Source organism: Capricornis sumatraensis, chromosome X (genome assembly GCF_032405125.1).
Source record: "Capricornis sumatraensis isolate serow.1 chromosome X, serow.2, whole genome shotgun sequence".
Lineage (NCBI taxonomy): Eukaryota > Metazoa > Chordata > Mammalia > Artiodactyla > Bovidae > Capricornis > Capricornis sumatraensis.
The window spans coordinates 564,094-590,608 of NC_091092.1; the positions used below are offsets into that span (position 1 = coordinate 564,094).

Genomic DNA, 26,515 nt, shown 5'->3' on the forward strand with positions numbered 1-26,515 from the left:
GGCACTGAAGGATAGTGATCCCTTAGAGACAGGAGTGGAATGAGGTAAACTCTAAGATTACCACGCTGTACAGTCTTGAGGGAGTTTCCAGGGCAAAACACAGTGAGAGACAATCTAGATGGAGCCTGAAAACTCCCTGAGTTGAGGAGACAAAGATGGGAATCCAAAGAGACCAAGATAGCTAGAGTTTCCAGGACACAGTGTTGAAGAGTAGAGAGCTACACAGAAAGAAAGCCCTGGGGATGAGCAGAGGATCTCCTTCATGTATTCTTCAGCTTATTCATCAGTGTATGTGCGAGGAAACCATCCGAGGCCAGTGAAAAGCCATCTGGTAGTATTAGAAAATGCTGTCAGTTGCTTACATAAAGCTGGGAATAGTACTTGTTCCCACTAGTAAGACTGAAATAATTCACACTTCTGGGGTATTGAGCAAAATACTCAGGAAGATCTTGCTTAGCAGTGGGGACTATAGCCCTAGATGGAGTATTACTTTGAATTTGTCTAACAAATAACAAAAGGGAGACTTGAAAGGATCACACAATTTCTAAATAAGTTAAATGAATCTCAGATAAAATGGGAATATCCAACAGCCAAAAATGTGAATGTAAAATGATGGCGTCCAAATAAAGATGACCAGGTATACACAAAAGCAGGAAAACAAATTATAATGAGGTGAATAATGAATTAATAGAAATTGACCCAGAACTGAAACAGATGTGAGAATTAGCATAAAATGACATTTTAAAATGTATTAGAATCATATTCTGTATGTTCAACATTGAAGTTTAGATATGAAAGATATTAGTGCCCAACTCTTTGCAGCCACATGGACTGTAGCCCACCAGGCTCCTCTGTCCAAGACATTCTCCAGGTAAGAATACTGGAATGCCATTCCCTTCTCTAGAGCATCTTCCCAACCCAGGGACTGAACCTGGGTTTCCCGCATTGCAGGCAGATTGTTTACTGTCTGAGCCACCAGGAAAGCCCCATGAAAGATATTAAAGAGGCTCAAATCAAGCTTCTAGAGATAAAAGCTACAATCTTTGTGATGGAAAAATGCACAGAATGGGATAAACATCTGATTAGACATGGAAGAATAAAAGATCGGTTAATATGAAGAAATCACGATACAAACTATTGAAAATAAAATATGGAAAAAGGAGGATTGTTAAAGTGCTAAAAGAAAAAAATATACATATAGCTATTGAAGATATCTTTTAAAACTGAAGGCAAAAATAAAGATATCCTTGACACACAAAAGCTGAAAGAATTTATTACCAGCAGACAAACATTACAAGAAATGTAAAAGGAAGTTCTTCAAGCAAAGAAAGATAAAACCTAAGATAAAAATGTGGGTATATATGAAGGAATGTAGAGAACTAGAAATAACAACAGGTTAATTATATAAGATATTTCCATATTATTTAACTCTCTTTTAAGGTAACTTGACTACACAAAATAAAAGAATATAATGTGGAGTTTATAACACATACAAGTAAAAAGTAAAGTATATTTCAATAATGGCTAATGAGAGAGGAAAAATGGAAGTATACAATAGTAAATATTTTATATTGCATAAGAATTAGTATAATACCAATTGAACAAATTTGTGAAAAGTTAAAAGACATACAGCATAATTCTAAAGCAATTCTAATTCTAAGCAAACCCCCCTCCTCCAGGGATCTTCCAGACCCAGGGATCAATCCTGTGTCTCTTACATCTCCTGCATTGACAGGAGGGTTCTTTACCACTAGCACCATCTGGGAAGCCCAAAACTGAGTCATAAAGGTTCAATTTAAAAGAAGGCAGTGAAAGGAAAATTTGAACAAAGAACAAACAGAAAACAAATAGCAAAATTGTTAACAGATATAAATATATCAATAATCAAATTAAACTGAATAGGTCTAAACAATTAAAATGAAGAAACTGTCAGATTTGATTAAAAAAAAACACGACTACTATAATGCTGCTAACAAAAAATACATTTTAAATATAAAGATACAAATAATTAAAATGATAGAAAATTATATACTATGCAAAAAATAGCCAAAAATATAGAATGGCTATATTTACACCACCAGATCTTCCCTGGTGGTTCAGTTGGTAAAGAATCTGCCTGAAATGCGGGAGACCTGGGTTCAATCCCTGAGTCAGGAAGATCCCTTGGAGAAGGAAATGGCTACCCACTCCAGAATTCTGGCCTGGAGAATCCCATGGACTGTATAGTCCAGGAGGTCACAAAGAGTCAGACATGACTGAGTGAGTTTCATTTTCATATTTATACTAGAAGAACAGATATAAGAATAAAGAATACTAACAGGTATTTGTTGTTGTTGTTGTTTAGTTGCTAAGTCATGTCTGATTCTTTGCAACTCCATGGACTACAGCACACCAGGCTTCTCTGTACTTCACTATCTCAAAGAAAGATATCTCATAACAATAAAGACGTCAGTTCATCCAAAAGACATAGTAATTCTATAAGTTTATGCATCCAATAATATAACTACAAAATACATGAAGCATAGAACTGCCAAAAAAGACAAATCAACAATTCTAATAAGAGATTTCAATAATCCTCTCATTATTTGATATAACAATTATAACGAGAATCAAAAAGGATGCAGTATATATGAACATCACTATCAAACAACTTGACCTTAAGACATTTATTCATACATCAACATGAATCTGTCACAAGTACCTGTGGCGGATTCATGTTGATGTATGGCAAAACCAATGCAATATTGTAAGGTAATTAACCTCCAATTAAAATAAATAAATTTATATTAAAAAAGACATTTATTCAGCATTCCACTCAACAGAATACATTCTATTCAAGCACTGCCAGAGAATTTACTAAGACTCTGCACTATAATACTTTTCTTTTTTTCCAATAATTTTAAAGAATTCAGGGCATACAAAATAGGTTCAGTTACCACAAAAGTATACATTGATAATTGAAAGACATCTAGAAAATGTATCCAAATAATTGAGAAAACTAAATAACATACATAAATAAATCATGTTTCCAATAAGAAAATGTTTTGAACTGAATAAAACTGAAAACATCAATTTATCAGATTTGTGAGATGCTGCTAAACCAGGAAATAGGAGAACATTTATAATGTCTTTATTAGTAAAGAAGCAAAGTGTAAAATCAGAAACTTCAATCTCCACTATGAGAAACTGGAACAACAATAACAACAACAACAACAAAAAAGAATTAAACTCAAAGTAATCAGAGAAAAAATATAATAAATACCAAAGTCAGAACCAATGAAATTAGAAAAACAAACAAACAAACAAACAAAGAACCAATCAAACCAAAAGTTAATTTTTAATATTTACTGAAGGATAGGTAAATGGAAAAGTCCTCTATCTATTAAAGATAAATAATTATAAGGTTTCAAGCCTTCACACACAGGAAACATGAAATTTCTTCACTTGTGATTTCTACCAAGTGTTTTAGAAAGACATAATGCTAATCGCACAAAAAAATATTCCAGAAACCTGAAGAGAGAGTATTTCCCACTTCATTGTATCAGGCCAAGACCATCCTATATCAAATTAAATATAAGCAACAAAAGAAAACTAAAGGCCATACACCTTAATGAATATAGGCACACAATTATAAACAAAATTATATAAATGATATCAAACTCAATGTAACATACATCATCATCAAGTGGGATTTATCCCAGAATAGAAGATAGATTTAACTCTTAAAAATTAATCAATGCATTTTACCATATTAAAAACTTAAGGAGGAAAATAAAACATGGTCATCATAACCGTTGTTGAAAAGATATTTAACAAAATTTATTATCTGATCCTCATAAAAATTCTAAGCAAGATAGGAATAGAAAGGAACTTTTACAACCTGATACAGAGCTAACATCACAATAATGGTAAAAAAAATAATGCTTTAAACCTGCTGCTGCTGCTGCTGCTGTTGCTAAGTCGCTTCACTCGTGTCCAACTCTGTGCGACCCCATAGACGGTAGCCCATCAGGCTCCCCTGTCCCTGGGATTCTCTAGGCAAGAACACTGGAGTGGCTTGCCATTTCCTTCTCCAATGCATGAAAATGAAGTCCCTCAGTCGTGTCCGACTATTAGCGAACCGACCACAGTCTACCAGGCTCCTCCATCCATGGGATTTTCCAGGCAATAGTACTGGAGTTGGGTGCCATTGCCTTCTCTACTTTAATCCTGAAAATATATTTTTTAAAAAGGGAGAAAGGCATTGAAACATGTATAAGATCATATATGAAACATCTCCAGTCCAGGTTCAATGCATGATACTGGATGCTTGGGGCTGGTGCACTGAGACGACCCAGAGGGATGGTACAGAGAGGGAGGAGGGAGGGGCTTCAGGATGGGGAACATGTGTATACCTGTGGCAGATTCATGTTGATGTATGGCAAAACCAATACAATATTGCAAAGTAATTAACCTCCAATTAAAATAAATAAATTTATATTAAAAAAATTTTTAAAGGACAAAAATATCTCAGTAGTAATTCAAACATGATTCTAGTGGTTCTAGCCAGTGCATTTAGGCAACAGAAAGTAATAAAAGTTATTCAGATTGGAAATGAATCCTGTTGCCTGTGGACAACATGTTGCCTATGTAGAAAATCTAGTTAAATCTACCTAAGAACTATTTGGCAAATGAATTCAGTACTTTTGCAAAAAACAAGATTAATTTACAAAACTGATTGTTTTTCTTTATACCGATGGAGGGATAAATTAGGAATTTGGGATTAACAGATACAAAAACTACTATATATAAAATAGATAAACAGTAAGTTCTTACCGTAGAGTATAGGGAACTATATTCAATATCCTGTAATAACCTATAATGGAAAATGAAATATGTATATCTTATCACTCTGCTGCAGAGCAGAAACTAATATAGAATCATAAATTATACTTCAATCAAAATTAATAAAAATAAATGCAATTTACTATAGAATAAAAATACTAAGTAGGGATAAAATTGACAGAAACATGCAAGATATTACCAACAGAAGTCAAAGAAGATATAATAAATAGAAATATACTTTGTTCATGGGTAAAAACCATTGCTATTAAGATATTAATTATCTTACAAGTTTATCTATAGATTAATACAACCTCTTTCAAAATTGTAGATTTTTTTTGAAATTGAGCTGACTCTAAAACTGTTGTGAAAATGAACAAGAACTACAACATCCCAAACAACATTGAAAAAGAAGAACAAAATTTGACAACTAACAATCCAAATTTCAAGACTTGTAAAGTTATAGTTAAGAAATGCAGGTAGTATTTTTTAATATAAATTTATTTATTTTAATTGGAGGTTAATTACTTTGCAATATTGTATTGGTTTTGCCATACACCAACATGAATCCACCACAGGTATACACGTGTTCCCCATCCTGAACCCCCCTCCCTCCTCCCTCCCTGGACCATCCCTCTCGGTCATCCCAGTGCACCAGCCCCAAGCATCCTGTATCATGCATCGAACCTGGACTGGTGATTCACTTCATATATGATATTATACATGTTTCAATGCCATTCTCCCAAATCATCCCACCCTCTCCCTCTCCCACAGAGTCCAAAAGCCTGTTCTATACATCTGTGTCTCTCTTGCTGTCTCACATACAGGGTTATCGTTACCATCTTTCTAAATTCCATATGTATGCGTTAGTATACTGTATTGGTGTTTTTCTCTCTAGCTTACTTCACTCTGTATAATAGGCTCCAGTTTCATCCACCTCATCAGGACAGGTAGTATTGATAGAAGAGTAGGCACATAGATCAGTGGTATAGAAAAGAGATTACATAAACAAATCTACCTGTTTATGAACCGCTGAATTTTGACAAAAGTATAAAGGTAATGTAAAGGAGTAAGCATAGTATTTTCACTAAATTATGCTGAAAAAATTAGATATCAAGGTGCAAAATATGAATGTCAATTCATAAATTTAATATATACAGAAATTAACCCAAAATAAGTCATAGATTTAATACTATGAAAATTTTAGGGGAAAAAAGGATATATTTATGAATTTGCATCATGTAGTGTTATTAAATATGACATCAAAAATCATGATCTGTAAAAGAACAAATTGATCAATTTAACTTCAAAATTTTGAATTTCTTCAAGGGACACTTATGAGGATGAAAATGCAAGCCAATGATTAATAAAGAAATTTACAAATCATATATACTGATAAAGGTTGTAGATTCAGAATTTATAGAACGTTCAAAACTCAAAAATAAGGATGCAATTTAAAATATAGGCAAAAAATTTGAACAAACAATGCACCAAAAATGGTATGTAGATGGCAAAGAAACACGAGAAGATGCTTAGTATCATTAGTTATTGCAGCTGCTGTTAAGTCCTTTCAGTCGTGTCCGACTCTGTGTGACCCCATAGACGGCAGCCCACCAGGCTTCCCTGTCCCTGGGATTCTCCAGCAAGAATACCGGAGTGGATTGCCATTTCCTTCTCCAATGCATGAAAGTAAAAATGTGAAAGTTAAGTGGCTCAGTCGTGTCCTACTCTTAGCGATCCCATGGACTGCAGCTTGCCAGGCTCCTCAGTCCATGGATTTTCCAGGGAAGAGTACTGGAGTGGGGTGCCATTGCCTTCTCCATAATCAGTCATTAAAGTGAAAATGAAGTCGCTCAGTTGTGTCCGACTTTTTGTAACCCCATGATCTGTAGCCTACCAGGCTCTTCCGTCCATGAGATTTTCCAGGCAAGAGTACTGGAGTGGGTTGCCATTTTCTTCTCCAGGGTATCTTCCTGATCCAGGGATCGAACCTGGGTCCTCCTCCATTGTAGGCAGATGCTTTTACCGTCTGAGCCACCAGGATAGTCAGTTACACACCAGTTAAAACTGCTAAAATGTGAAAAATAGACCATAGTGACCAATTATTGACCAAGGTTTGATGAGGGTGTGGAGGAACTGGAAATCTAACTGCTAGTCTAACTGTAAATGGTGCAACCACTTAGGTAAACAGTTTGGAAGTTTCTTAAAATGATAAGTGCACACCTGTCACGTGTTCTAGGCATTCCACTCACGATCGCCCCGAATAAACGAGACTTCAGGGTTCTGTAAATATTTGTACAGCAATGTTTCCAGCTACTTTATTGTTTCCAATCAAAAATGGTAAACAACTCAAAAATATCTATCAATAAGTGAATGGATAAACACACATTGATATATCAATACAACAGAATACTACTTGGCATTAAAAAAATGAATTAATGGTACATGTACAATATGGATAAATCTCAATTATGCTGAAAGAGTCTAGATTTAAAAATAGCACATACTGTTTGATTCAATTTACATAAAATTGTAGAAAATGCAAACTAATATATAATGATAAAAAAGCATAAAACAGTGATTACCTGCAGAGTGGGAAGTAGCAGGGATATTTGGGTTGATAAAATTTTTCATTATTTTGTGCTCTCGGTTTCAAGAATATCAGTTCACTTTAGTTCAGTTCAGTTGCTCAGTCGTGTCCAACTCTTTGCGAGTGCAGCATGCCAGGCCTCCCTGTCCATCACCAACACCCGGAGTTTACTCAGGCTCATGTCCATTGAGACAGTGATGCCATCAAACCATCTCATCCTCTGTTGTCCACTTCTCCTCCCGCCCTCAATCTTTCCCAGCATCAGGGCTTTTTCAAATGAGTCAGTTCTTCCCATCAGGTGACCAAAGGATTGGAGTTTCAGTTTCAGCATCAGTCCTTCCAATGAGTATTCATGAATGATTTCATTAAAGATGGACAGTTCGGATCTCTTTGCAGTCCAAGGGACTCTCAATAGTCCTCTCCAACCCCACAGTTCAAAAGCATCAATTCTTCGGCACTCAGCTTTCTTTATAGTCCAACTCTCATATCCATATATGACTACTGGAAAAACCATAGCTTTGGCTAGACAAACCTTTGTTGGCAAAGTAATGTGTCTGATTTTTAATATGCTGTCTAGGTTGGTCATAACTTTTCTTCCAAGGAGAAAGTGTCTTAATTTAATGGCTGCAGTCACCATCTGCAGTGATTTTGGAGCCCCCCAAAATAAAGTCTGTCACTGTTTCCAATGTTTCCCTATCTATTTGCCATGAAGTGATGGGACCCGATGCCATGACCTTAGTTTTTTGAATGTTGAGTTTTAAGGCAACTTTTTCACTCTCCTCTTTCACTTTCATCAAGAGGCTCTTTGGTTCTTCTTTGCTTTCTGCCATAAGGGTGGTGTCATCTGCATACATCTGAGGTTATTGATATTTCTCCCTGCAATCTTGATTCGAGCTTGTGCTTCATCCAATCCAGCATTTCTCATGGTATGCTCTGCATATACATATTTCAAATCTGACCAAATTGTTCACTTTGTATATGATTTATTATATAACAATTATATCTCAATAAATTTGTTGCAGTTACATATTTTATGAGATGGCTGGATGGCATCACCAACTCGATGGATGTGAGCTTGAGTGAACTCCAGGAGTTGGTGATGGACAGCAAGGCCTGGCCTGCTGCAATTCATGGGGTCACAAAGAGTCGGACATGACTGAGTGACTGAACTGAACATATTTTAGAAATTCGATTTAAATCAGCTCACCAAAATCATACTATTAAATATTTAAGTTAGACAACCAAAAACTTAACTTTTAAAAAGTCATGTTATTTATTTATTGGTAAGAGGAGAGTGAAAAAGTTGGCTTAAAGCTCAACATTCAGAAAACTAAGATCATGGCATCTGGTCCCATCACTTCATGGCAGATAAATGGGGAAACAGTGGAAACAGTGTCAGACTTTATTTTTTGGGCTCCAAAACTACTGCAGATGGTGAGTGCAGCCATGAAATTAAAAGACGCTTACTCCTTGGAAGGAAAGTTATGACCACCTTAGATAGTATATTCTAAAGCAGAGACATTACTTTGCTGACTAAGGTCCATCTAGTCACGGCTATGGTTTTTTCAGTGGTCATGTATGGATGTGAGAGTTGGACTGTGAAGAAAGCTGAGTGCCGAAGAATTGACACTTTTGAACTGTGGTGTTGGAGAAGACTCTTGAGAGTCCCTTAGACTGCAAGGAGATCCAACCAGTCTATCCTAAATGAGATCAGTCTTGGGTGTTCATTGGAAGGACTGATGCTGAAGCTGAAACTCCAATATTTCGGCCACCTGATGAGAAGAGTTGACTCATTGGAAAAGACCGTGATGCTGGGAGGGATTGGGGGCAGGAAGAGAAGGGAATGACTGAGGATGAGATGGCTGGATGGCATCGCCAACTAATGGACATGAGTTTGAGTGAACTCTGGGAGTTGGTGATGAACAGGGAGGCCTGGTGTGCTGTGATTCATGGGGTCTCAAAGAGTTGGACACAAGTGAGTGACTGAACTGACTGAAGAAGTACTTACAAAAGCAGTTTAGATGGAAATTCCAATAGTTTCAAAAGCATAGCTACATTGAAACAAATGTAAAACGTAATGGTCTCTAGTACCTCAGGAATTGTTAAAAATGCTTATATTTGAGTTCAGAAAATGTGGATATTTCCAAAATCAATACATTAACAATTTTAATACCAAGAAACATAAAACATACTAAGGAAGCAATTTTTATTAGATGCTTTTAACGTATTTTTCTTTATCATATTTCCCTTCCTCCATTTGTTTCATGACTTGAAACTATTGTTAAAACAAGTTTAGATTTCTATCCTTTGGAGTCAAAATTGTATCTGATGCATACATAAATCATAAACAGTTGCTTAAAATTATTTTTGCAGGTAGAGTACTAAGAAGGTAACAAAGTAATTTTTAATCAATCAGTACATCACATTTGACATTTGAAAATAGAAAAAAAATTTGACAAACTTAAAAGAGAGCACATAAACTATGTTAACCATGATGTTCTCTATTTCGGACTAGAATGTAAGCAACCGTAACAGCTTAAAGGTTTATTTCCAGCTTTTGATGTAATCTTTAAAATAGTTGACATATATGGTGAGAACCATCTGTGATTTCACCTTAGCTTGATTAACTGTTTTTCTCCTTTTAGAACTGCTTGGTCCAAAATGAAATGTCTTCCTGGATTTTTGTTTTTGCTGTTATTTTTCAATGCTAGAAACAGACCTACAACAAGGTCTCTTTCCACTTTCAATACACAATTGGGGAAGATTGAAAGCAGGGAGAGAAGGGAACGACAGAGGATGAGATGGTTGGATGGCATCACTGATTCAGTACACATGAGTTTGAGCAAACTCCGGGAGACAGTGAAGGACAGGGAAGCCTAGCATGCTGCAGTCAACTGGGTTTCAGAGTTGAACACAACTGAGTGACTGAACAACAGTTGGACTTCCTTGATCACATCATGATAAAATTAGGGTTAACTATTCCACACACAAAAGAGGAAATTGAAACTAATGTTGAAATGAGTAAAATTGGTATGAAGTACTCACAGAAATAGTTTAGTATGAAATTCTAATAGGAGAACCATAGCTATATTGAAACTGCTGTGGTGAAAAGTAGTGGTCTACAGCATCTCAAAAATTGTTAACATTTTTGTATTTCAGATCAGGCAATAGGAATACTCACCCTCAAAGTCTATACAATACTAATTTTTAAATATTAAAATATATGACATGATTTTTTAAATGAATTGTGCAGTGCATTTTATAACATCAAATCCTTTAACAAATCCTCATTTTTCTTGAATATTTATACACTAACTCTATCTGTGGAAAATAGCTTGGAAGGAAAATGTTCTAACAGAATGCAAATTGAAATAGTTTATTTTAGTTGATCCCTCAAAATCCCTCCGTAATAGTGAAAGAATTATGTATGGGTTTACTTTTGAAATGGACTTACACATTTAAGCAACCCATGTAATATAAAACTAAGGTGTTTATTATTTAGTGTAATGTTTTTAATAACATTAGTTGACAGAAAATAATCCTTTTGTAGAACTATTAAAAGGACATTTAAAACTATTAAAATGAATAATCTTTAAAACACATATCAAATGCATCAATCTATTAAGTCATCACATGAATAATTAGGTCAAAACCACCACCTAGAGAAGTCAGGAGAGTCTTCATTTTATCAACCTTGACCTTTCTGAGCATGGAGAGCACAAACAGGGAGAACAACTCCAAAGAGAAATCTGAAGAACATACGAGTTGCAAACTGACATCAGTAGAAGCTGAAGAGGGACAGGGAACTTCTGGTGAAGCAGAGAAAGCAAAAAACTCAGCACAGGGGACCAAAAGAAAAAGAGATACAAAAAATAGCACAGCTTGCGGCCCAGGAGACACATCACAACGCTGTGCCGGTGTGAAACCTCCGAAGACACCGACGCGGATCCCCATCCCCCCTCTACCTGAAGTCCTGCCGCCTGTCAACCTGGTCCACAGGGATGTCATTCGTGCTTGGTGCCAGCAGTTAAAACTGAGCACCAAAGGCCCGAAACTAGATGGATATAAACGACTCTGTGAATATGCTTACCCTCATCAAAAATACATTCCTGCCACAACACAGGAGGCCAGGATCCTGTCACTATCGAAAAGGATAAAGATAGAAAAGGGGGAACTACCACTGGAATGCTCTGTTGAGAAAACATCTTCTGATGGGGCTGCTCCTCTTGCACGGGGGCCACCTGCCCTTGAGGGAGCTCCTCCGCCTCTTGAGGCAGTTGTATCAACTTCTGCCCCCGACTCAGAAGCTGTGTTTGCCTCCTGGAGCAGAATGACAGCCAGGGCCTTGAAGTCGGAGTCCGTAGGATCACAAGAGACCTGTGAGGTCCGCTGGTGCGTGGTCCACGGGAGAAGTCTCCCAGCGGACACAGAAGGCTGGGTTCGTTTACAGTTTCATGCTGCGCAGGCATGGGTGCCTGGAAAACGAAGGAAGGTGTCCGCATTCTTCCTGATACCTTCTGGTGATTTTCCACCCCCACACCTGGAGGACAATATGCTGTGCCCTGAGTGTGTACACAGGAATAAAGTATTAACAAAAAGCCTGCAGTGAGATCATAATACCAGTAAAAGGGTACAGCTGTGATTATAATTAATGATAGAGAAGTGGCTACAGCCAACTCCACGGTGACTAGACAGCTGAACTCTAGGCCGCTCCACTCTCTCCATGCTTCCTGCTTCCAGGGTGCACAGCCTGCTTACGAGGTTACATGAAAAAGGAAAGCCTGTGAACTGATGGGAAACAGAAGCAGAGGTGACTGTCTGTCCAAAGATGCCCAGCCCTAAGGGAGCAGAGGACGAATGAGACTGGGACATTTGAAAAATACTAAGTCACTGAATGGAATTAATTTGCTTGAAAATGCCTCAAGTAAATCTCTACATTGGACAAGGTGGATCTTATAGGCAACAGTGGAAATTTGGTCATGTACACCTTAACCAGATACTCAACCTTATCATCACCAGGCATGGTGCAAGCAGAAATGTGTTTCCTGACGTGATACAATGTATCACTGACAATATTCTTGCCCCAAAGAATCTATTCACAGGGAAGCAATCAGTCCTGATTATGCCTCTTGTCTCAGCGTAATTAGGTGAGCTTACCTTCATCTGGGTGTCAGTTACTTAGATGCACCCATCCATATGTAAATATTCACAACCTATGCACTTAAGATGTCTATATTTTATGTGTATTTTATGTGTAATTTTTTAAGTGTTCCGGATTAAATGATACATTATAGTGCCTCTAGTAAAAAGGAAGCTAGAAAATTTTAAACTTAAAACTTTTATTTTAAAATAAAATTCTCTAGGCCAGAGCAGGAGTGAGGTTGGACCAGGGCTGAGGCAGCCAAGGCCCCTCCTTCCCATATCAGCGGATCCTACCCAGAGTATGGCTGGCTGCTGTTGCAGGCGAAGGGGGCGGAGTATGACTGGGCCGAGACAAAGCTGTTTCCAGTACAAAGCAGGGATCGCAGCAAACACACCCGCCGCAGAAGCACTATGGCGTTACCTCTCCCTTCCGCTTAGCAGCCCCCAAGGAGACTAACTGCCTGCTTACATAGAAACTAGTGGAGACTCTGAAGCCCTTTGGGGTTTTTGAAGAGAAAGAGGAACTTCAGTGCAGGATTTTAATTTTGGGAAAATTAACCTGGTGAAAGACTGGATATGAGAAATCAGTGAAAGAAGAATCTTCCACAATCTGTAACTGAACATGCTGATGGGAAAATGTTTACACCTGGATCTTACAGATTAGGAGTATATACAAAAAACTGCCAATATTGATGCGTTGTGTGTTGCAAGACATGTTGATTGAAGTGACTTGTTCACCTCATTCTATGATAAGTTGAAATTACAGGGAGCAGTAAAAGATTTAAGAACTGTTAAAGAGGCATTTATTTGTACCCGTTATCAAACTGTTTGATGGGATAGAGATTGATATTTTGTTTGCAAGATTAGCACTGCAGACTATTCCAGGAAACTTGGACTTTTAAAATATGACAGTCTGCTTAAAAATTTAGATATGTATAAGAAGTCTTAATGATTGCAGGGTTTTGATTTTGTTGCAAATCAATGAAGTGGTTTTACGAGATGTTCTACATCTAGTATCAAACACTGACAACTTCAGGTTAACCCTGAGGGCTATCAAACTGGGCCAAATGCCACAACATCTACTCCAATATATCAGGTTTCCTCAGTGGTATCTCCTGGGATATGCTCGTAGCAGGAACTTGCCAGCTTTTTTCAAATGCAATAGCATCAACTCTTGTACATAAATTTTTCTTGGTACTTTCTAAATGATATGTGTTTAGATTATATTAAAATAAAGTTGATTATAGACACTGAAAAATAAAATACTCCATTGTGTATGTGAAATGGTCCTTCTGAAATATGTTGGATTATGACAATGCTCAAAACCCTCTCTTGGATCCTGTTGATTCAGAGGGAAAACCAAAATCCTGGTAATGACTTGCAAGGCCTTCCTAAAGTGCCTTATACCCCATGCCCCCTTTTCCTTAATACTTATCTCTTCTAATTTATAATTTGTTTGTCTTCCCCAACAGTATAAAAAGATTTGTCAATTTATTTGTGCGTGTGAGTATCACAACAACCTCCTAGAACAGCCGAACATGTAGTCGGTGCTCAATAAATGTTTATTCAATGATGAAAAAAAAAAAAACAAAAAACCACCACCTAGCACACAGTACTATAAAGTCATACTTAAAATCTCTATTCTCTGAAAGTCTTTATAATAAATGCAGCTGCTTCACTTATTTTTCTCTGTCTTCATAGAACTTATGTATATCTTTTATAGTGTCAAGATGATGTCAGTGTTTTCATATATATTGGAAATTATCAGGTTTTTAAAAACACAGTGTTCCTGTGGAAAGCTAATGTCAAGTTTATATTAAAGTGAAATTACATTCAGGTGATAAAGTGAAAAACTCTGTATGAAGTCACTAATTTTATTTCTACTTTATAATCGTTCAGAAGTAAATCTTTAAACCCCACTCCTAAAATATACAAGTAAATCTTCCAATACTAGAGTGACACATAAATTTGTTTTGTCCTCATATGCTAGCAGTCAAAACTGAAACACTAAGATTTTATGGTGGTTAGAAGGAAATATAAAGAACTCTGGCCTTTACAAGTAAAGTGAAACATACCCTGAATGAAATTCCTAATTTTCAAAGGCCTCTTTAATCCCTAAAATAACAAAAGACCAGTTTTGTTGGTCATGATGAGCTAGATGCACAATGTCCTTGTACTAACCTTGAAAAATGCAATCTCTATTATTTTAAACATCTTTTAAAATCAGAACACAAGTGCTTTATAATAAATCTGAAAATTTTATGAATAAGAAAGCATGTCTTTTGGTGTTCTGAAAATTCAGTGTGTTCAAAATAGCTTCCCTCATAACTTAGGTGGTAATACATTTTTTGTATGATCAATTATTCCAGTAGTAGCAAAACAATTTTCAGTATGTAGATGCTGTACCTATATAATAATTTTAAATGAGGCACACACAAAATACAGTGGATGAGGAATATTTTGTATGCACATGTGTGCACACATATACACACATATGAAAAAAATAATCTCCTTCTTGCATACTCTGAGCTATTTTATTTAGTGCACTAGTGTGTTTGAGTATTTTATATTGGTTGCAGTATTCACAATCCCTGCAATACACCTTCGGCTATAGGTGTTATTTTTATCTCCATTTGATAAAAAACAAAGAACACATAGATTATGTTACAGTCCCAGAATCAAATATAGAGGAAGCATTTTTGAAGTGCCCATCCACATTATTTTGCTTCAACTAGACATTAAATTTTATTTTTTCTTCATACTCTTATTGTGGGGATATTATAATTTATACTTTAAACATTATACAATTAATGTATAAATGTTGAAGAAGCTTTCTACATTATAAGTTAGAACACTGTATGGAACAAGAGATTGGTTCAAACTTGAGAAATGAGTACAAGAGGATTGTCTGCTGTCACCCTCTTAATTTAAATTATATGCTAAGCACATCATGAGAAACGCTGGGTTGAATGAGGTACACGCTGGAAGAAAGATAGGAGAAACATCAACAACCTCAGATATGTAGATGATACAGCTCTCACTGCAGAAAGTGAAAAGGAACTAAAGAACTTCTTTATTAGGGTGAAGGAGGGCAGTGAAAAAAACAGCTAAAACTAAATATTAAAAAAGAACTAAGATCATGGCTGTTTGTGCTGTGCTAAGTCGCTTCAGTCATGTCCAGCTCTGTGCCACCATATGGCCTGTAACCTGCCAGGCCCCTCTGTCCATGGGATTTACCAGGCAAGAATACTGGAGTAGGTTGCCATGCCTTCCTCCAGGGGATCTTCCCTACCCAGAGGTTGAAACCAGGTCTACATTGCAGGTGGATTCCTTACCATCTGAGTCACCAGGGAAGCCCAAGAATACTGGAGCAGGTAGCCTAATCCTTCTCCGGGGGATCTTCCTGACCCAAGAATCATCATAGCATCTGGCCCCATTGCTTCATGACAAATGGAAGGGGAAACAGTAGAAGCAATGACAGATTTTCTTTTCTTGGGCTTTAAAATCACTGCAGATGATGACTGCAGCCAAGAAACCAGAAGATGATTGCTTCTTGGCAGGAAAGCTATGACAAATTTAGACAGTGTGTAGAAAAGCAGAAACATCACTTTGCCAACAAAGGTCCTCCTAGTCAAGGCTATTGTCTTCCCAGTGGTCACATAGGGTTATGAAAGCTGGACCATGAAGAAGGCAGAGTACCAAAGAATTGATGCCTTTGAACTTTGGTGCTGGAGATGACTCCTGAGAGTCCCTTGGGCAGCAAGGAGACGAACCAGTCAATCTTAAGGGAAATCAACCCTGAATATTCATTGGAAGAACTGATGCTGCAGCTGAAGCTCCAGTATTTTGGTCATCTGATGCAAACAGCTGACTGATTGGAAAAGTCCCTGATGCTGGGAAGGATAGAAGGCAGAAGAGGGCATCAGAGGATGAGATGGCTGGATGGCCTCATCCATGTAATGGACATGAACTTGGGAGATGATGAGGGACAGGGAAGCTGCACTCCATGTGATTGCATAGAGTTGAACATGACTGGGCAACTGAACAACAGCAACACTGTGAATGAACATAAAAATTATAAGGGAACTGTGTTTCTGTCTTCCATGCTTGATGTCTGGAGTTTGTATTTGGATTCAAATCTATCTCCTTGTTCTATTTTTCTTTTTTTGTATTTAAAATGTTCAATTAGGAAAAGCTTGTCATTTCTATGCAAAGCACAGTTTGAAGCAACGTACATTTTAAACATATAGCAATAATTTGCATTTCATTAATTCTAGATTTCTTTCTCTGAACCTCTAATTCCCACTTTTTCCTTTTTTTCTACCCACTATAGTTATTCAAAGTTCATCCATATTTATAGAGATAGTTCAATACTTCTAGGTGTTTTATAAAGCAGGCTGAGTTAAAATCACTGAAGTTGGACCTTAATACAATCTTCATTTTATTTACTCTGCATATGTTTTCTACCTGAATACACACATCAGTTTTTGGGCTGGGGAGCATGTAATTTAATTCTGAAGTGCCTAATACAACTGTATCTATAGATGATGAAAATTAATTCCAAGTGCCTATATGCACAGAGCTGATTTGGGGTAGTGGTCAACAAGGGGTGCATTTACCATAAAAACCATGCTATCAAATTATTCCCCAGGAAGAATTTTACTTTCCTTCTGAGACCTGTGACAAAAATTTTGACATTAAAAGTGTACACTTGTGCTTGCAAACTAGGGGAATATGTGTGTTTTGGGAGCAGGGTATAGCAGACTGAAACACCTTGATATTGGGGTTCCAGAAACAGTTGTTTTAACTTCACCCAGGTGAAAGTCTTGATATTAATAAGATAACAGAAACTGTGATAGCTCAGTCACGTCCAACTCTCAGGTCCCCATGGACTTGAGCCTGGCAGGCTCCTCTGTCCATGGGATTCTCCAGGCAAGAATACTGGAATGGGTTGCCATTCCCTTCTCCAGGAGACCTTTCTGACCCAGGGATTGAACCCAGGTCTCTTGCATTACAAGCAGATTGTTTACCATCTGAGCCACCAAGGAAACCCAAAGAGACTGTAGGTGTTACCAAATACAAGTTTGTGTACCCCATGAACGTGAGGCCAAACAAACCAAAACATTAGAGTTTGGATCAGAGAAATGTTTATTTCTGGGCTGAGCAAAGAGAATTTGTGACTTGTGTTCAAAACCCAGAACTCCCCAATGGTTTCTGCAAAGAGGATTTTACAGCCAAACTTGGAGTCAGGGTTGCAGGGTGTGTGACTTTTTCTGATTGGTGTTTGGTGAAGTGACAGGGCAGTGCTGCAGGAATGTTGTGTTTAGCCTAAAGGTACCATTCTCCATCTGGCTGTGGGCCTTAGTTCCAGCAGAAGAACTCAAAGGTGTTTTGTTATGTACCACTCCATCACTTCATGGCAAATAGATGGGGAAACAATGGAAACAGTGACAGACTTTATTTTCCTGGGCTCTAAAATCACTGCAGATGGTGATGAAATGAAAAGACACTTACTTCTTGCTTTGAGGAAAAGCTATGACCAACAGCATATTAAAAAGCAGAGACATTACTTTGTCGACAAAGGTCTGCCTAGTCAAGGCTATGGTTTTTCCAGTAGTCATGTATGGATGTGAGAGTTGGACCATAAAGAAGGCTGAGTGCAGAAGAATGGATGCTTTTGAGCTGCGATGTTGGAGAAGACTCTTGAGAGTCCTTTGGACAGCAAGGAGATCCAACAAGTCCATCCTAAAGGAAATCAGTCCTGAATATTCATTGGAAGGACTGATGTTGAAGCTGAAATTCCAATACTTTGGCCACTTGATGCAAAGAACTGACTCATTTGAAAAGATCCTGATACTGGGAAATACAGGAGGAGAAGGGGATGACAGAGATGAGATGGTTACATGGCATCAGTGACTCAATGGACATGAGTTTGAGCCAGCACCAGGAGTCAGTGATGGACAGGGAAGCCTGCCATGATGCAATACATGGGATCTCAAAAAGTCGGACATGACTGAGCTCTTGAAGTGATCTGAACTAAGGAGGAACAAGGACCCTGTCCCAAGGCTGCACTAGTGTCTCTTGACTGCTCCTCGTTAGTTTCTGTAGTTGTTTCCTTCCCTGATTAGCAACTGTTTGAATTTGTCCTTTGGAATTCAAAGAACTTCAAGGAGGCTGAATAAACCTACAAACAGGAAACCGGGGATTTGTACCTGGAATGATGCCATACAGTCCTGCTCCATTTCACAGGTAAGAAGCAATTTAAGAATAGGGAGGACAGGAGTCATCCATTTCTGTCTCTTCACACTTAGGGAACATACGTGCACTTGCATGATATATTTTACATAAATACTTTCTACAAAAAAATTTATTATTTTTTGACACAGTAGCTGGAGGGAAATTTATGTTTGAAACTCTTTCATGTGATACTAGATATTGATCTAATTTTTGAGATACAGATTTAGGCTATAAGTTTGTTAGAGACTTAAATATAATTTTGCCGTTAGAGGCTTTAAAGAAATCTTTGTTGTTGTTGTTCAGTCACCCGGTCATGTCCTACTATTTGTGACCCTATGGACTGCAACACGACAGACCTTCCTGTCCCTCACCATCTCCCGGAGTTTGCCCAAGTTCATGTCATTGCATTGGTGATACCATCCAGCCATCACATCCTCTGACGCCCTCTTCTCCTGTCCTCAATTCTGCCAGCATCAGGGACTTTTCCAATGAGTCGTTTGTTCACGTCAGATGACCAAAGTACTGGAGGTTCAGCTTCAGCATCAGTCCTTTCAGTGAATATTCAGAACTGATCTCCCTTAAGATTGACTGGTTTGATTTCCTTGCTAGCCGAGGGGCTTTCAGGAGTCTTCTCCAGCGCCACAATTTGAAGGCATCAGTCCTTCAATGCTCACCTTCTTTATGGTCCAGCTCTCATAACCATACATGACCACTGGGAGGACCATAGCTTTGACTATATGGACCTTTTGTTGGCAGAGTAATGTCTCTGCTTTTCAACACACTGTCTAGGTTTGTCATTGCTTTCCTGCCAAGAAGCAATCATCTGATTTCATGGCTGCAGTCACTGTCTGAAGTGATTTTGAAGCCCAAGAAGAGGAAATCTGTCACTATTCTCACCTTTTCCCCTTCTATTTGCCATATAGTAATGGGACCAGATGCCATGATCTTAGTTTTTTTTTTTTTTTTTTAATATTTAGTCTTATGCTGGCTCTTTCCCTCTCTTCCGTCACCCTCTTCAAGAGGCTCTTTAGTGCCTCTTTCTTCCATTAGAGTGGTATCATCTGCATATTTGAAGTTGTTGATATTTTTCTCTCCTAACTTGGTGGATCACTGCCTTGTGGAGAAGGGGTATGTGTAACTCAATGAAGCTATGAGCCATGCTGTTAAGGGCCACCCAAGATGGACAGGTCACAGCAGAAAGTTCTGACAAAACATGACCCACTAGAGGAAGGAATGGCGAAACATCCCAGTATACTTGCCATGAGAACCTCATGAACTGTATAAAAGGTGAAAAAGAAATTTTAGGGAGGAAAAATGCCTACAAAGATTTTTCTCAAAAGTGCTATAGAGCAGGGTTCTGTGTTAGCAATTTTTTTTTTTTTTCTACCACTCTTCTGGTAACATATAGAGTGATTTTGCCTTAGGCCTCAGCATGGAAACTGTACCAAAATTAGTGAATCTAGTCGTTTCCAGTTCTCTGATTGGTATGTGGGATATGGCCACCTTAAATTGTAATCTCTCTAGATATACACCTTCAGTAACTTGAACAACCTGCTGGTAGCAGGTAGCAATTACTCAAATTTCTGAAAATCAGAGGGCAAATTCTCTTTCTAGTTCTAAGATCAGACCCAACCACTAAGATAGAAGTGCCTTCAAGGCATTCTGTTGAGTTGTTCCACTCAATCCATTTCACATTTCTAATCTAGGTGCCTGAAGCCCCTGAAATGTTTTGAATTTTGCAATATGGCAATCTTCTTTTTAGAATTTCCTAGAAACAAACCTAAGATGCTTCCACTATTCATATATTTTATTCACATGTAAACAGTCTGACTCTTCTTGGATTTCAAGCTTCCACTGCTGTGCTTTAACTGAGAGTTTTTAATTGCTATTAGAATAAAGTTATTTTTAAATGAAATCTTTAATTTTCCTATGAAGGGAAGCTTAAACCCAATATTGTATTGTGTTAGTCACTCCGTCATGTTTGACTCTTTGCGACTCCATGGACAGTAGCCCGCCAGGCTCCTCTGTTCATGGAACTCTCCAGGCAAGAATACTGGAGTGGGTTGATATTCCCTTCTTCAGGGGATCTTCCTGACCCAGGGATTGAACCCAGGTCTCTCCTGCACTGCAGGCAGATATTTTACCATCTAAGCCACTAGGGAACCCACACAAACCCAATATTATCTCCTTTAAAAAGAAATACTAGTAAAATAAAGACACAATAAATCAGCAAGCAAAGCAAGCAAAAGGAAAAAGCTGTATTTAAATGATAGTTGAAGTTTTGCCCACTACATGGACAACATGGAGTTGGCAATAATGTGGTGGGTCTCTCACTTGAAGGTTAAGTTGCATGGAAGGGGCAGTAAAAAGGTATGTATGATCTTTGGGAATTGATTACCTCAAGGAACATTCTTACAAAAATGAGTTGAAGCAATAGGAACCAAACAAGCACAGGAAATGACTTAAACGGTCCATTTTTAATTAATCAGATAAAAATTTCCAAGGATTTTTCAGAGAGGCCTATGTAAGAAGAAATATATACAATAGAAAGTACTTCTGTTTCTAAATAAATGAACTAACCTGAGAGATATTATCGTAGGCTAAAGAGTTTGGAATTTGATTGGATTTTATTATTATAAAATACAGATTAGTGACCAAAAAAAAAAAAGCAAAATAGTTGTGTATAAACAGGTTTGGTGGAGTGGAAAAATCTTCACTGGGAATCAAGTGCTAAGGCTTCAAACCTACTTCTGCATTTGTAACCTGGATGACTGAGTAAATTACTCAGCTCCTAAGACCCAGTTTTCTCTGCTATAAAATGAGATTAGATTTGAAGATCTTTAAAATCCATTCCAGATATATTGTAACAGTTTAATCTTTGCAAAATTAATCAGAAAAGGACAATAATTAATTAATTGGAACTAAAAAAGTTCAGAGAAGGAGGAAATAAAGACTGAAATGATTGGAAGGATATTACAAATGAGGTAGAATTTAAATTGTATACATCATGGTTGCTTAAAAAGCTGGGCAGGAATTTTGTAGGCAATGAGAAAAAGAAGAACAAAAAGCCAGTACTAGTAAGTAAATGATGAGGAAAAGTAAGGGCATATTTGACGGGAAGGGCAGTTGATTGTAAGTTAGCCACTAAAGAGAACAGCCTCATAGGAGTTGAGAGTTGAAAATGACACATCAGACAGAATTGCATGACTTAGCAATTTATCCTAGCATATTAAGTTTTCATAGAACATATTACAAGACCAAAATATATTTCTACCTTTCAAAATATGCTTCAAAACCTAAAATATTTTAAAATACACAGTTGTGGGTAGAGTATTTTGCTCTCTCCATTAGTGCGCAAGCTCCATGTGATTATTGTCAGCTTTGCTCCTTCTTTATTCATAACATTTAGAATAGTGCCTAGCATAAGATACATTTTACCTAGGTTAAAGTTTGCTTTCAGAAAATCAGAATTCACATCTTGAAAAATGGGATATTGTACATTAAAGGAGTCTTGTGAAATCACTCCCATGTTTAGAGAGATATAAGGAAGTTACAATTATTATAGAAGCCTTATTATTTTTTTAAAAAGAGATCTAGACATTTTTATAGTTTTTCAGCTGAAGGCGTTTATGACTACATCCTAAGTATCAGTAAATAATGGATCTTCATTTTTCAAGTAGAAATGATAAATAGTCAACCATGGTTTGTTATTTTACTCTTGGGGCACTGTATTAAATGTGAGTGTACCTGGACTATAAAACAGCCGCTGTCACTGGAGTGAAAGCCATTTGAAAGTCAGTACAACTGCAACTGCTGTTTGCTATGGAACACTATGTGAGTATATTATTTGAAACAATTTAAAACAGCACGACAGTAGATGTACTCATAGTACAGCATTTGTGTGGACTTCATTTTTCTGCAGACTTGAAGAATAGCCTTTCTATTTTACTATGTGATTTCCAAAGTCATAACCCTAATATTTAAACATAAGAGATTTATAAATTATTTGCATTATTATCAATATTAAGAACAGGGCAGATATTTTTAGGACACAAATTAGAATCATTGAAGACTATTAAATTTTGACATTCTGTGTGTTTTGTAAATTTATTTAATTTGAGGCTAATGACTTTACAATATTGTAGTGGTTTTTGCAATACACTGACATGAATTTTTAACAACACAAAATTTTCGGAAATATTACTGTGACTTCTGACGTCTTCATATTTGTTTTTCACAATTGTCCCAATCCAACAATCGCATGATAAACAGCAAATCAACATGCATGACTTTTCCTCTCATCAAATTAATAAGGCCATGGAGAAAATTGCATTTTCTGTTGATTCTCAGCTAAGGGTTTGGATATTTATGACGTTTTCATTATTATAGATGAAGGATTATCCCTCAGCACCGGTGGGAAGGAACGCTTCCCATTGCTCTTTGAGGGTCCCTTGCCTGCTAAAGTTGCAGTAGGAGTGCTAGCAGCAAATCCTAGACCTGCTGATTGGTATGGCAGCTATTGTCATTATCATGAGTGTTGTAACTCTTAATGCCTTGTTCTTTCTAAAATACCTCTAAAAAGTGTTGTTAGTTATCAGAGCTGGATGCCAAAAACAAAACTCCCTTAAGTATCCCAACAACATTCCTTACCTCTCTGCCATGCCTCTCTATTGGAAAATAGATTTCACGGAAATTCATTTTATAGCAAACTTTCTAGAAGATCTATCCAATACGAAAGATTCTACTTACTGAAATTACTTTAGAATGACAATTACATTTAAGAATACACATAACAGATGAATTAGGTAAATTTGTTGCAAATGAGAGTTGATTTGACAGTGGATGAGTTATTAATCAGTAACCTCTGTTTTAATGTAAACATATTAACACTTGAGTTCTGTTTTGGCACATAAAGTTTGAAATAGATTGAACAAAAACATTTTACGACATTTTCTTGACTACTTAAGTTCAGCACCTAGTAATAGTTTTGTATTTATCATTTTTCTTTGATCAGTTTAATGATTTCACATTTTTGCTGAGAAGTTACCACTTTTCAACTTTTAAAAATGATAAAACTGCCAATAAATAGACAGATAGATAGACAAATAAAGCTAGGATGCAACAGCTCTTTTGATATTTTGTTTGTGTAACTATATTGCAAGGAAAAAAAAAAAAACAACATTTGCTTTGGGACATATCAACCAGTAGAGAGTCTAATCACAATCTAAACAAAGTGATGCAGAAGGACCTTGAAGAGCTATCAGATTGGCTAATGTAACAAAAGTAAAATGAATTGACACATCTGGTTCACTAAATAATTACCAGGGTGTCTGTGTTAGTTATAGCTCTGCCATTTTAATTTCAGAGAAAGTTGGCACAGGAGGGAAAAAATCCGAAAGTCAGCATCCACTATTCATTTTCCATTAGAGGTCTAGCCACAAATACCAAATGCTTTGTCTCCTTCAAATTTGCATCTTGTTCGTACATGCATGTTAGTATCTTAGCAATAGTTTTACTTTTTCTATAAACCCTAGGACCAAAGTATCGATGTATCTTAGTATATTACTTAATAGTCTATAATTAGACTGAGAACCAGAGAAGATATATCTGCTCTATCACTATTATTTGGGAGTCGGGTCTGGAAGTCAGATTCTTATAAAGTTTTACTATGTAGTTTGATAACATGATCATGTTAACATCTATAAGAATATAAGATTAATGTTTATTATACATATGAATAGCAGCATTATAGAAAAGTTCGTGATATTAGGAACATTAGTATAAGTCTCAATTTTGAGATATGAATTGATGTTATTAATTAATAATGTTGGACAAAGTGCTAATAAGATGACCCTCAAGACAAATTGGCACTGTTCCCACTAGACAGATAATATTTTTATTAGTATCTTATTGATAGCCTCTATTGCAGTAGTAACAAATTTATAAGGCTTATTTTTTTCTCCCTGAAGTGATTCAGAGAATTTGAACTTAATTTTTGTTAAAAATGCAAAATTTTCACACTATATGCTTTTTATTAGTTGCTTGACTATAAAGTCATTGAATCTTGCTTAAAACTTTATATTGCAGGCTACATCTAGATTTTTAGCTAGAAAGAAATAAAAGCCAAGGTTAATATGATTAAACCATGTTATATTAATAAACAATAGCATTTTTGTTTGAAAACTTAGCTACTGTGGCTACATGAAGGCCACTTAAAAGAGAATTTTAATGGTTATACTATAAAGTTTTATACCCGTTGAACTTAAATAATGTTTCTACATCCTTTTTTCTATTTGAAAATGGTCTTGCCAAAGTGTGGTTTTCTCTTCTGGACTTTCCTCTATCAGCAGCAGTTAACGTATATTTTGTTTAGAGAACCAACAGATTGTGCTAGGTCATGTGCCATCTCGTATCTGTGCCTCTGTGGCCTAGCAACGCGCAATGTGAGATGGCCTGTAATGAGGAGAGTACAAGCTTAGACCCTTAGGTCTTCAGCAACAGTAGATAGCTCTTGAAAAACAGGAGAAAGAGATAAGGCCTGAGCTGAAGGAAACTGCTTACATTTAATTTAAATGGTGCCAAATCTAGCTATAATTTGTGGGTCACTGAGTTTCTATCTTTCTTGCAGATGTTTTTTACATAACGATGAAAGATACTGAATTTGAAGTTGTCAGCATTTTAAAGATGCATGAAAATGGAAAATAGACTGTTCACTTTTGTTTTCAGTGGTGGAAAGTGCATTCTGCTTTTTAAAGGAAAAACAGAGGATGCATTTAAAGTTATCACAAAGAGAAGGAATGAACAAGGATACAAAGTTATGATATTCCTCTAATTTAATGAATTATAATGAGTAGAAAATAACATAAAATGAAAGACAGTGAGTGGGAGAGAAGAATATGGAATGATAAGTAAAATTATAGTGGCTAGGAAGGTTGTTCTTTATTGCATTCTATTCTTAAGTTACGTTTGAGGGCACAGAAGAGCAGAAATAGAGGTCATTCACACAAACACAATTTATCATTCTTATATGTGAAGCATGGTGACGGGCCCTTGCAGCCCCAGTTTTTGATACTCTTCTTTCCCCTGCATTCATGGCTAAAAGAAGAATTAGAGTCCTTGTATGTCAAGTGTGCAATTCTCAACTTTGACTTTATTGACAGCAGGCATTAAGTTCAGTGCCTTCTAGAGACACTTGTGAGTTAAACTTAATTTATAGTTGAGTAAGAAAGGGACCAAACAATTAAGGGACTTGACAAAGAACACAAAGTCAGTTCCACAAATCATGGAACCTGATTTCTTTATTTCAGTTTAGAAAGAACTGGTTTTCCATTCTCTGTTTCCTTATAGCTATCTCTTAATAAAAGTCCAGCTTCAATTAAGACAGTTCTTTAAGTGACTGTTAGCTACATGCTCTGAAGGCAAACACATTGACCTATAAAGGAATGGAAGTCTACTAAATGGTACCTTTGGTTCTCTAAGCTTGTTCAGAAGGCAAAATTCTGTGAGCTGAACACATGAATATTTGATGCTTTCAGGGGTAAATTGACTTATTTGGAACACTATTTCCTAGAATATAGAGAAAATGTGTTTTTTACCTGAAGATTTTATCTTATATTTTTTCCTATTGCTTTTGACAGTTTGTTGGGTGAAAGGAAATTAAATTTATGGGAGAGATGTTGGAGGGAACTGATTTTATGTCACTTTCTTTCCTTGCTCTTCCTTTGT

General features: G+C 36.7%; 2 protein-coding genes and 1 pseudogene across 6 annotated transcripts in view; all 3 read left to right on the forward strand.

The window, feature by feature from the left end:
- Positions 1-26,515, forward strand: part of PCDH11X (protocadherin 11 X-linked) — a 797,400-nt gene that overhangs the window by 115,093 nt on the left and 655,792 nt on the right. The gene's annotated exons all lie outside the window — the stretch shown is intronic.
- On the forward strand, positions 11,121-12,020 carry LOC138070687 (developmental pluripotency-associated protein 4-like). Its single transcript, XM_068961916.1, has one exon. The coding sequence runs from the start codon at positions 11,121-11,123 to the stop codon at positions 12,018-12,020; it is 900 nt and encodes a 299-aa protein (XP_068818017.1).
- On the forward strand, positions 12,327-13,762 carry LOC138070787 (poly(A) polymerase alpha pseudogene; annotated as a pseudogene).

Excerpts from the sequence above, each read along its gene's own strand:
- LOC138070687 (XM_068961916.1), top strand. The coding sequence starts at position 11,121 with ATGGAGAGCACAAACAGGGAGAACAACTCCAAAGAGAAATCTGAAGAA.